Source organism: Podarcis pityusensis (assembly GCF_964106645.2).
Source record: "Podarcis pityusensis genome assembly, chromosome: 15".
NCBI lineage: Eukaryota > Metazoa > Chordata > Lepidosauria > Squamata > Lacertidae > Podarcis > Podarcis pityusensis.
Window position 1 is genome coordinate 20,901,193 of NC_138040.1, and position 12,544 is coordinate 20,913,736.

The 12,544-nt window shown below is 46.0% G+C and overlaps 1 protein-coding gene across 2 annotated transcripts in view; it reads right to left on the reverse strand.

The window, feature by feature from the left end:
* The window catches only part of NCAPD3 (non-SMC condensin II complex subunit D3), a 49,902-nt gene that overhangs the window by 18,523 nt on the left and 18,835 nt on the right, over positions 1 to 12,544 (reverse strand). Inside the window, exons 13-21 of one of the 2 annotated variants that reach the window (XM_080983378.1) lie at positions 11,492 to 11,575; positions 9,665 to 9,738; positions 7,328 to 7,462; positions 6,011 to 6,231; positions 3,033 to 3,224; positions 2,822 to 2,919; positions 2,550 to 2,665; positions 545 to 652; positions 57 to 171 (exon numbers count right to left, since the gene is read on the reverse strand). In XM_080983378.1, coding sequence (XP_080839504.1) covers positions 57 to 171; positions 545 to 652; positions 2,550 to 2,665; positions 2,822 to 2,919; positions 3,033 to 3,224; positions 6,011 to 6,231; positions 7,328 to 7,462; positions 9,665 to 9,738; positions 11,492 to 11,575 — 1,143 coding nt within the window. Of the gene's footprint in view, positions 1 to 56; positions 172 to 544; positions 653 to 2,549; positions 2,666 to 2,821; positions 2,920 to 3,028; positions 3,225 to 6,010; positions 6,232 to 7,327; positions 7,463 to 9,664; positions 9,739 to 11,491; positions 11,576 to 12,544 lie in introns of both variants that reach the window. The other variant, XM_080983377.1, reaches the window with a different exon arrangement.

A 12,544-nucleotide genomic window follows, 5' to 3' on the forward strand; every position in this document is an offset into this window, starting at 1 on the left:
CAAAACTGGGCTGCTACCCTCTAAAAGGGCACACCAAAAGAAGAGGAAGGCCTTACCTTCGCCCAGTGTGTCAGAACTAGCCAGGATGGACTGTATCAGTAAGAAAATGTGTTTTTCCACTTTGGCGGGACAGAGCTGTGCAGCCTCACCCAAGATAAAGAGATGTCGAACCTACCAAAAGGAGAACACTGAGAGTTAACATACTGTACAGAACAACTCTAGTGAACTGTGAAGTTTCTAGCTCCGTCACATCCCTTGTTTAAGCTGTAGGTTGGCGCTGCTGAACAAAGGAAGGTGTTAGAAACACAGCATTTAAGAACCAACAGATACCACCCGCCCTTTGAGGATGAAGAGGGTGAGGGAGGCAGGTACAGGGAAACACCAGGGCCTGCTCTAGTTGGTCGGCTCCTTTCTCCCAGCTCCCAATTTTGCATGTTAGAACATTTGCCTTAGTACTTTAAAACTGTAAACTACCTTGGGTGCTTGGGAAGAAAGATTGCATATAAATGCAGCTAATAAATAATAATATTCTGGTCTCGCTTACCAAGGCATCTTCTTGTAGCTGCTCTGCTCTGCGCTCTTGGAGGACTATACTCGAGATGAAATGATCACATGTGGCTACAAGACCCCCAAATAAGTTGTTCAGCATATCCTGTTCAAACATGGAGAGACCTTGATTTAATTCTTTACTAAGGAACCACTGTTGCTTCTCTCCCTCTCCCCTTCTCTCCCTCCCAACATGTAAGTTTCTCAGACCACCACGCTGAGAAAATCCCCTGATCACTCTTAAAAAGTCAGCAGTTTTTCCTTTGATGAGAAGCCTCTTCCAGAAGAGAACAATGTGGGTTTATTTTGGAAATGCAGCTGCAGGCACTGGGCTAAATTGTCTTAACAGACCCTTCTACTTTCCACAGTGGCCAAAGAATCATTAAGCGGTTTTTGAATTTTCTGGCATCAATGAGACCTTTCCACATCAACTCCTCTGCCAAGAACACCACACCCCCCGCTTCCAGCAGTTATTGGGGAACGTCTGAGTGATTCAAAGGGCTCTGAGAGGTATTTTAGGGTATACTATTTTTTTTTTGTAATGCTGGGTGCTGGGCAGACCTCATCACTGCTCCTTGGTAAGCAAGAGAACACCCAACACTCCTCTGCAGTGACAGGAAACTGCTTTATATCAGGACTCACCCAGCAATAATGAACTGAGATAGGAACAAGGTCTTTGTCCACCCACACAGCTCCTCTCTTCGTGGCATAGGAGCCAACTCCTAGGGGCCGTGGGGGCTTCGACCCTCACAATAAAATATTTGAGCCCTCCCCCCGTTGATGGTCATTCCCATTCAAATGGTGTGTGTGCGTGTGTGTGGGTGTGTGTGTGTGTGCGCACGCACTGCATCATGTGATCAATTATGTGTGGTGGGGCTTACCTGGGCCCCCACAACATTTTATTGAAGTTAGCACCCTTGTATAAGCAATCAAATGTGGAAGCCTTTCATTATGCTCTGGCTATCTCCTGCTTGGATGACTGCAATGCAGTCTATGCGCACTCTATGTGGGGCTACCTTTGAAGGTGACTCGGAAACTACAACTAACCCAGAATACAGCAGCTAGACTGGTTACTGGGTGCCACTGGAAGCATATGACACTGGTCCTAAAGGATCTCCATTGGTTCCCAGTACATTTCTGAGCTGTTGATGCGGTCCTGTATACGTGAAGAGAAGTCTCCACCCCCATCTTTCAGCCGGATACTGAGGTCCAGCTCTGAGGGCCTTCTGGCAGTTCCTTCATTGTGAAAAGTGAAGTTACAGGGAACCAAGCAGGGGGCCGTCCTGATAGTGACACCCACCCTGTGTAACACTCTCGCATCAGATGCCAAGAAGGTAAACGATCAGACTTTTAGAAGACCTCTGAAGGCAGCCATATAATGGGAAGTTTGTAATGCTTGATGTTTTTATATTTTGCTGGAAGCCACCCAGAGTAGCTGGGGCAACCAAGTCAGATGGAAGGCATATAACAAAATAATAAAATAAAATAATAATAATAATAATAATAATAATAATAATAATAATAATTGACACAATCTTCCCTTTCTTCCAAACCAGGAAAAGATGGCTAGCAGTCTCAAAACTGGACTATTAAAATCAACTTCTATGCTCCCATCGACCCAGCCCAATCTTGAGTGGCAGCATCTCTGCAGGGTCTCGGGCAGGTGCCCCCACAGCACCTGCTAGCAAATCTTTTTAACTTGGCAGTGCCAGGAATTGAAGCAAAGCAGGCCCGCTCCTACTAAATCCTGGCAGCTGCTACTATCAAAAGGGGCAACTTGTGGTGTCGAGAAAGCAGTCCTTCAGGGAAGCTGATCGGCTACAACTGATTGCACTGCTGAGAAATCCCAAACAAGCTTCAGAGGAACCCCTCTGCTCAATAGGACTCACCACTGCCTCTCTCGTGTTACTAAGCATGGGGAAGCAAGCATAGCACAAGGACAGTTTCAAGAAGGATAACCAGTGGGACGTTCAGTGCTTAGAAGGCAGTTTTCTGAGCCTCACCTGGGTCTCCTTTGGGGAATCTGAGGAGGCACTGCACAGCTTCTGCAAAGTCTCTATGGCTGGGCTAATCACCTCCAGAGGACACTGGGAGTCCTGCAGCCAACATTTGATATCATCTGTGGGGGGAAAGAAGAATGTCAAGCAGCTTAACATGAGCTGGTGAGAGAGGCAGACAGACCAGATGGTTAGTTCAGGTGACAGGTAGAGAGCTCTAGGATAACACGAAAACACTCAGAAGATGGGTAAAGTTGGCTTTTCAAATGGACACTCACCCATCAGTCTGCTTTGGATGCTGCTGGGCAGGTGCTTTGCAGTGTTCCCAATCACACACAGGATGTGCACCATGGTCTGCCAGCAAGCACCAGGCTCCCTGAAAGAACCAGAATGTTCAAGTTGCAAACAGCCCTGATGGAGTAAGACAAAAATCCTTCTCCTCTGAATGACACACAGGGCTGCCTCCCACCTGGGCCAAGTCACACTTGCCTGCTGATACTGTCCCAGGCTTTAATTATCTTCGTGTAATCTAGCTTGGGTGAAGAGCCGGAGACCTTTGCCAGCAGCATCCAAGCAGGGGCAGCACGCTCGGTTTCGGTATGGGAGACGACGCTGCTAACAAACACGGAGGAGAATTTCCCCTGCTTCGACCATATGTGGAAAGCTCTGGTCAAGTAGCGGCTGAAAGACAGGACAGAAACAAAGGGTGCTTAGTGGTAGCAAAAAATGCTCATCTTCGGATGAACTGCCTTAAACTGGGCTGTCGCATGTCATCCTCACAGCCACCTTGTGAGGTAGACTAGGTTGAGAAATGCTGGCTAGCTTTACAGATAGCAAGAATTGGAACCCATGTTCCTCCAAATTCCATCTGCTATACCACAATAGTCTGGAGGCAGTCCTAAGTCATAGTTCACTCACTGCAAGAAGTGAGGTTACAGGGACCAGGCAGAGGGTCTTTTCGGTAGTGGCGCCCGCTCTGTGGAATGCCCTCCCATCAGATGTCAAGGAAATAAACAACTACCGTATTTTTCGCCCCATAGGACGCACTTTTTCCCCTCCAAAAATGAAGGGGAAATGTGTGTGCATCCTATGGGGCGAATGCAAGCTTTCGCTGAAGCCTGGAGAGCGAGAGGCATCGGTGCGCACCGACCCCTCTCGCTCTCCAGGCTTCAGGAAGCTATCAGCAAGCCTTGCAAGCCTCGCGGGAGTTCCTCTGGAGGGCGCTCCGTGCTTCGGGTGGGTGTGCGCAAGGCTTGGGGTGGCAGCCTGCAGCCCGAAGCACGGGGAGCCCTCCGGAGGGCGCCCCGTGCTTCGGGCAGGTGTGCGCAAGGCTTGGGGCGGCAGCCGTGGCTGGGGGGGGGGGGGAAATATTTTTTTTTATTCATTCCCCCCCCCCCCAAAAAATGAGGTGCGTCCTATGGGCCGGTGCGCCCTATAGGACGAAAAATACAGTATATGACTGAAGACATCTGAAGGCAGCCCTGTATTGGGATTTTTTAAATGACTGATGTTTTACAATTTTTTATACATGCTGTAAAATACCCAGATGGATGGGGTATAAATATAACAACAACAACATTATGCACAAGCCTCATGCGTTCTCTGCTCTCCTTCTCCGACACAGCCACCCAACTTGCTTGGAACATTTGACTAACCACAGCTTGGTGTTATGCCTGGATGGCAACAGTGGTTAAGCCAACCTCAAACTTTGGTTTACAAAGGTGGCCTGTTTAAACCAGGTAACACAAAACTGTGGTTAACTGAAAATAGAAGCAAAGTTTCTATGCTCCTCATCGCTGTACCGGAAGCAGGGGGTGAGACATCATGTGAGCACCCAAGACACATTCCCATAATAACAAGTCATCATTTATCATTATGTCTGAACACAGTCATTCTGTTCGCCTGGTACTACCATGGCAGCAATAACTTGCATATGTTTTAGATTCCTGGAAACCTTTACCATAGCAGATGGAAAATTAAGAATATTCAAAAACATTAAATTCAGAACAGCAAACCTGCAGACAGCTTTCTATCCCACCCCACCTCAAATATGAAACATATTTGTGACTAAGAGCAGGTTGGACCTGCATCATTTCTGGCCACCAAATATCTTACTTCTCTGTGCGAAATGCCCCCCCGTTGTGGCCCAAATGAATTTTAAAAATTAGTAATTGACTTATGTTTTCCCCAGTTCTAAAGAGGGAAAGGGGAAGAGAGGTATAGGCGTGCTTTTGAAAACGCAGCAAGCAATATAGAAATGCCAATTATACCATGCAAGGCCCAAAATTGGGACTCATGACAGTATCACAAATTCCACCACGGCACGACCCATGAGCGGGTGTTCTATTTCAGTAACTGTTGCACGTTATTGACTAATAAAACATACGCTGCTTTTAATCAGCACACGTATTCTTGCCATTCTAAAAGCATCTCCTCATCCCTTTTGAGGTCTCTTACAAAAGATGGAATCAAAGCTTAGTCAGACAAGCGGCATATTGCACTCCAGAATGAAGACAAATGCCTCTTTCTTAATGAATGATAGTTGCCTTTCTCATTTGCATGCTTCCGATTAGCATTCCACAATCTCTGCACTCAAAAGGGCTACATTAAGCAATAGGCAACTAGCGGCCCAGAGGTTCCCTATATAAACACCACCACAGACCCAGATCCCAAGAGCCTCCCACTTATCAGGGTTCCACAAATTTTGACTGGCCTTGGCAGCCAACTAGAAATGACCCTTTCTCAGATGGAAGCAGCTTGTTCATCTCTTCTGCTTCTCAGTGTGAGTTCAGGAAGCTTGGAGTTTCGGACTATGGGAAAATGATTCCTGCAACCACACAAGCTCCAGATCTTTGGTCCCCCCCCCTCCAGAGGTAGAGATGGCCACCAACCTAGATGACCTTCAAAGAAGACTAGACCAATTGATACATGACAGGAGTTTGATGGCTACTAATCATGATGGCTATATATTCACTGTCAGAGAAACCATGCTTCTGAATACCAGTTTATGGAAAGCGCAGGAGGGGAAAATGCTCTCGTGATCGGGTCGTGGTTGTGGGTTTCCTACAGGCATCTGGCTGGCAACTGTGAGAACAGGATGCTGGACTAGACTGATCACTGGCCTGATCTAGCAGGCTCTTCTCATGTTCTTAAGGGGACACATATCCGTTATCTTCCAATACCTGTACGTCTGGCATGCTTGTTCTCTGTTGCTCTGCAGGACAGGACTGGAGCTAACAGGTGGAACTTGCAAGGAAGCAACTCTTGGCTTAACATTAGAAGAAAATTCCTAACAATAAGACCAGGTGAACAGCTGCGGCTCAGTTGCAGAGCATCTGATCAAAGGCAAAGCGGTTACATTCATATAGTGCCAAAAGTTAAAAATGCATGACAACGTAAGCGTAAGATTATAGGTGAGGCTCCGCACAGGGATAGCTCTGCATGTGCTCAGGTGCTACGGACTATACCTCAGTTCTTGACTCTCTTTTGTGAAGTGCATAAGGAGGTCCCAGGCCAACACTTGGCCTCTGTCCTCACGGGAGAACTTATTGCAGTGCTTGATAGGCTGCAACAAGAGCCGTTCCAGGAACTCCAAGGCTTTCCCCTTCACCGAGTCCTCGCAGTCCATGACGACGGGAACGACACCCGTCAGCCAGGCCTTCTGTATCAGAACATTGTCTGGCTGAGACTGAAAGGAGACCGATAGAGATCAACTGATCACATTAAGACAGACATTTCAGATAATGAGGCATCAGAAGCAGGCAAAGGATCACAACGCTCTTCAGCTGATCACAGGTTGCCTGAAATGGTACAAGGATAAGCAGCCTTGAATTTTTACCTAAACATGGGCTGTCCTGCCATTAGAGCAAAATAAAATGGGATAGGGCAGCTTGAAAGCCTTCCGTTTGGTTCCTTCCTCTTTGATATAAGGATATGCAGAACCAAAATATGCTTTAAACCAGGGAATGGACTGACATTTAACTTATCTACTGTTTAAAAATCCATAAGCGCTAAGCACTTTGCATAGAATATAAAATATTCATTAAAAAAAATGACAAAACCAAATGTTAAAGGAAAGCTAACATTAAAATATAAGCAAACCCATATGTAAATACATACATAATAAAATTCAAACACCTATTAAACTTGTTTTGTTTAAGAAAGTCTGCCCAGACACACAAGTCTTTAGTGGGCGTTGAAAACAATACAGTGACGGCATCTACCTAATAGCAATGGACAAGAGGGTCCAGAGAATAGGAGCTGCCACAGTGAAGGATCTCTCCTTTGAAAAAACTTGTGCGGTCTATTCTGTTTTTACACTAGACCTCCAAGGTCCACCCATCAACGTTTGGTGTAAAATAGTGTGTGGGGGGTGATAGTGATGGCCATGCACAGAATCAATAAACAAAGTATCACCCAAGTCTCAATTAGAGTGGTACCTCAGGTTACAGACGCTTCAGGTTACGGACTCTGCTAACCCAGAAATAGTACCTTGGGTTAAGAACTTTGCTTCAGGATGAGAACAGAAATCGCTTGGCAGCGGCGCGGCGGCAGCGGGAGGCCCCATTAGCTAAAGTGGTACCTCATATTAAGAACAGTTTCAGCCTAAGAACAGACCTCCAGAACGAATTAAGTTCTTAACCCAAGGTACCACTGTACTCATCTTTCATTAGTGGAGAATTTGTATTGCTCGGGTGCTGCATTGTGAAGTTGTTGTGATAGGCTTTTTTTTGTAGTTCTCATACACAGCCACATCCAAGAGCAAAGCCAGCAACTTCTCTCACCAGTAAGAGGTCTGTTATACACTGCAGGGCTTGCTTCCTCACAGAGACGGCAGCATCACGACATCGATCCTGGAGCGTGCCCAAGTCTTCCAAGGTGCAGGAAATCACATGGTGCTTCAAGATGCTCATCAACACCTAAGGATCGGACAAATACACATCTGTCAGAGATGGGGGAACCTCAGGCCTGGAGGCCAAATGTGGCCCTCCAGATCTCTCTATCCAGCCACTGGGTCTCTTCCCAGGCCACACCTCGCACCAGCCTCATTGAGCATCTTTGCCTGGTTGGAATGTATCTCTGAACTGTGAGAATGCTTCTTACTTGCCTGGAGGATAGAGAGGGGTATGTGAATTTGAGTAGCAACTAGCTCACTATACAAAAGAGAAAGGGACGCGGGTGGCGCTGTGGGTAAAACCTCAGCGCCTAGGACTTGCCGATCGCATGGTCGGCGGTTCGAATCCCCGCGGCGGAGTGAGCTCCCGTTGTTCGGTCCCAGCTCCTGCCCACCTAGCAGTTCGAAAGCACCCCTAAGTGCAAGTAGATAAATAGGGACCACTTTCTAGCGGGAAGGTAAACGGTGTTTCCGTGTGCTGCTCTGGTGCCGGTTCGCCAGAGCAGCCTCGTCACACTGGCCACGTGACCCGGAAGTGTCTGCGGACAGCGCTGGCTCCCGGCCTATAGAGTGAGATGAGCGCACAACCCTAGAGTCTGTCAAGACTGGCCTGTACGGGCAGGGGTACCTTTACCTTTACCTTTATACAAAAGAGAATGCTAGCATTTGTTGCCCCGCCTATTTCCATCTTTGGCCCCACCCACTGCTGCCAAAAGTTTGTCAGGAAGGGAAAAGCACCGGCCCCGGTCCTTGCCTTAAGTGACAGACACACACTGAGGGATGTCAAGATCATCCCAGAGCTTTCATCTGGAAATTTGGGACAGGCTGTCTTGCCAAATTTGAGACCCAGATTCCAAAGCCATCATGCTAGCAGACTTTGGTCCCCGGATAGTGGCCACCCTCGGGGGAGTTTGGAACAAGCCAATTATCCCAGCTACGGAAACCTACAATATTCAGCACAACTGACGTCTGTGCAGTTCCGCATTCAAATATGTGCCAATTCATTACCTTCCCACACAGATTCATTATGCCACTATAAATATTCTAAACATGAGGGTTTAAATGTTAAAAAGTGATTTATTCAAGCTTACATATTTCATTACACAGTAATAAATCTCTCAGCAGGAGATCAAGTATTTGGCCAAGATAAGGTCACATTTCTCAAGTCATTCATCATTCGCTGTCGCTGTCAGGGATGGGAATCTTCTCTCAGCCATTATCAATACCAATCTAAGATAATTTGATTTATTTAGAAGTATAGCCCTCCCTCTCGCAGTGACTTTGGTGCGGATTATGTATGCTTCCAATTCCGAATTAAGGGAGGATGAAGATGGTGGCCGAATGGAGAGAAGGACCAGAACTAAGTGGTAGAGCATCTGATCTCATGGAGAAGGTCCCAAGTTCAGTCCCCAGCATTGACAGATTTTGGGTTTCTTTTCTTTTTTAAGGATCAGATGACAGGTGATGGGAATGGCATCTGCCCAAAACTCTGGAGAGCTGTTGCCGGTGAGAGGAGACATTTCTAGTCTGGTATAAAATAGCTCACTATGCCTCTAGCTTAAAAAAAAAAAAATGCACACACATGCAGTGGGAGCTAAAATCCCTGGTACCTCCAGTCAAGAGCGATCAGAGCGCATAGCTAAAAAAGACCCTGGAGAACCTTCTACCTGTCAGGGTTGAATGCACTGTGCTAAGTGGGCCAACTCTTGAAACCACCAGAAATACCTTGATCTCAGTTATGGAGACAAGTGAGACCTGCAATATTACATTAGTGTTGAGCGTCCCTGCTCAGTGTTCCAATTAGCTATGCCTTCATCCACGATACTCCATTCCCCACCTCTAACAATCTGTATTCTGTGGCTGCTAAAGATGGATGCTGTGCCCTCCCTGGGCTGTGTGGGTTGTTGTTGTTTTAAGGGAGGGAGATTACCTCTCTGAAGGGGGAAGTGTAATTTAAAACTTTTTAAAATTTAGTATTTCTGCAAAAACCACAAACACCCCAGTACCTCTCCACTTGTTTCTTAGCGGCCTCATTTTGGTTACAATCCTTTTGGCACTTGCTGACTGAGCTTGCTATTAGAGGGAGCCATTATATTGAGAACGTCGCTTCTGGGTACTGTGCAATTTTCCATGTCTTCCTTTATGATTCATTGCAAAGCTGGCTACTTTTAAAGAATACAGCAATGTCTGTTGGTACTGGGAGCACAAAAAGAAGACAGAAACATACCTGGAGGGCGGATTTCCTAACGCTTGGATTGTCATCCGCAGCTCTTAGTCTCAGCATGACCATGATCTCTTTTCCTGTTGCAATGGGGTGGGAGAGAAGAGAATGAAGCTCTTAACTTTTTGATGTATTTTAAATTGCGTACACAATATGCTTTTTAAATTGTAAGTGAATAATAAACACAGCAAACAATAACAAATATGGTGGTGGAGGAGGTTTTGGAAATATCGTATGCTCAGCAGAACATTGTATGGATTTAGCATTCTTATAGAGCGCTTCCAGTACTCAAGAGGACTTCACATACATTGTCTCAGTAATCCCACAACAGTTGCAAAGGTGTTATCCAATGAAAATTGGAAGGGGGTTGAATTGACACCACACAGAAACATTACTCCTGTTTCTCAGGGTGGGCCCCCACCTGTGGATAGGCTGGGTTGGAAAATGAGCAAAAGGCTTGCTCATGACAGTGCCACCCTACAGGGCGAGATGTGTAAGAAAACTGGTTAAAATACTCCCCCCCCCAAAAAAAAAACTCCAACAACAACCAATTGCAGGGCTCTGTGTGCAACTGCTTCCTGGATCAAGTAGCGGGGCTTTCCCCAGAAGCAGCTTCACAAAGGTAGAAAACATGGGTCAAAGGCATTTACACCAGTTGCTGGGACCCACAGTGGGAAAGGGCTATTGCCTTCTGTCCATGTGAATTGGGGCTCCTAGAGAATTTCAATGCAGAGTCTTTGGAAAAACAAGATGGTAGATTAAGATGGGCCTTTATTCTGACCCAGCGGGGTGTCTCTTATGTTCTTTGCCATACTGCTATGCACATCAGACTAGCACATGAACCATTCTATGCAGGTGGGGCTGTCTCCTCTCTCTCAGCTATCTTCCTTTAGTCTTCTCTTCTGAAAGTCTCCTTCAACTGCCCTTTACAAGCTTCTTCTTTTTTGGGGGGGGGACTTCAAAGTTTCCCACCACCACCACCTTGGCTTCCTATTGGCCGAGAACTGAGTTCTATCTTCAGGAAGCTCCACTGCGCCATAAAAGTAGGCCAGTATCATCACTGCCATAGTAAAAAGGGGAGCATGGAGTGAATAGGGTCAGGACAGAGATACTGACCTGCCCGAGGCCATTTAATAAATCTGTGGCTAAGGGGAGAGACCTGAACCTTCCCAGTTCATACAGGCATGCGCTAGCTAGCTATCCTCACACACATACTGTCAAGCCACCTTTTCAACTCAGAAGTGCCCAAGGCAATATGCATAAAGAGAGATAAAAGAGGCACTATGCACATCCAGCTCTTTCTCCTCTCAAAGATAGCCGAACATTACAACAACTCGCATACCACACACACATAAAGTCGAAAACCAAGCAGTCAGGATTCTCTCTCGTCTCTTCCTTGCTCAGCTGCTAATCAGCACACTCCTAGGCCTACGCAGAATTATGTACCACTGAGTTCAATGGGGCTCACTTCAAAATAAGAGGGGGGGGGGCAGGATTGCAGCAAAAGTGTCCCATCATCCAACCAGCGTGGTCGAATGATTTTAATAAAGGGTCTACAATTCCCACCTTTTTCATAGGACTACAATTCCCAAGGCTCTTCATTCACACATACAATTGCCATGTGGGCTGCACACAATTCCTACATAGGTCTGCCCCACATGTAACCATGATATAATGTGTGAAATCTTCTTCTATAAATAAAGCAGGCAATATTCTGTACAGGTAACTATTTTCTTAATTAAAAAACAACAACCCTGAATATATTGAAGATGATCAAGTAGGAAAAAGCGAGTGAATTTTAAAAAGGAAAACCCAAGAATGGGTCCAGCATACCATCATACTGAGTAGTGTTGCGCTCTTCGGTCACCTCTAAAGTTTTGAATGTTGGGAAAGTCTTCAGACAATGGCTGGAGGAAGCTTTAATAATAATAACAATAATAATAATAATGGTTACTGAACAGAAACTACACCTAAGTGTATCAGGATCCATTTACCCATAACCAAAGAGTTGCCCAGAGATCAGACTACCAAGAAAGAGGAGATGTGTGATGTCACTCTGAAGCTGTGATGTCATAATGACCCAAGATTTCAAGGAAGACAGCTTGGAAGGAGAAAATAACAAAGATGTGGATTATCATTCATTGGCCTGTCTGCTACTTTTTTTCCAAATAACTCCATGGTACATTCATCCTGTATCAGAGGCAATATACCTCTGGATTCCAGTTACTGGGCAGAGTGGGAGCAGGTGCTGTCATGCTCATGCCCTGCTCATAGGGTCCCCCATGGGCATCTGATTAGCAACTGGGAGAACAGGATACCAGACTAGCTGGGCCTCAGGTCTGATCCAGCAGGACTCTTATGTCTTAGACAGCTGGTGGGCAAGTGATTAGGGACAAAAAGAAGGGTCTTACTAAACATCTCACCCACCTGTCTGGGATGTCAACTCCAAAGGTGACCAATTGGTGAGATTGTAGCTTTAGGATTACAGCCTTAAGCCAAGGCACATTCCCATAATTAAGAGTTAGGTTTCTTTGTTTAATTTGTGTCCTGCCTTTCTACCCTATGGGCTGCTAACAGCATTAAAAGTAAAATCCAAAATAACCAAAGACAATGTGAGAACAGAGTGGGTACAACAAGACATCAATAAATTCAACACAGTTGAACACTGGCTATAAACAACCAGTTGATCAAGCGAGCTGCTTGTTGGTATTAAGGGGAATGGAGAAGGTTCCCTGAGCAAAGAGTTTCTGACAGACCTCTCTTTGATTCCTGCTGAATGGATTTCTGGCATTGATAGAAACAGAGAGAACTCTTCTGAAGATCTGGGCAGGCTTGTATGAGACATGGCAGTCTTTCAGCTATCCTCCTTTCTCTCCACCAGGAGTC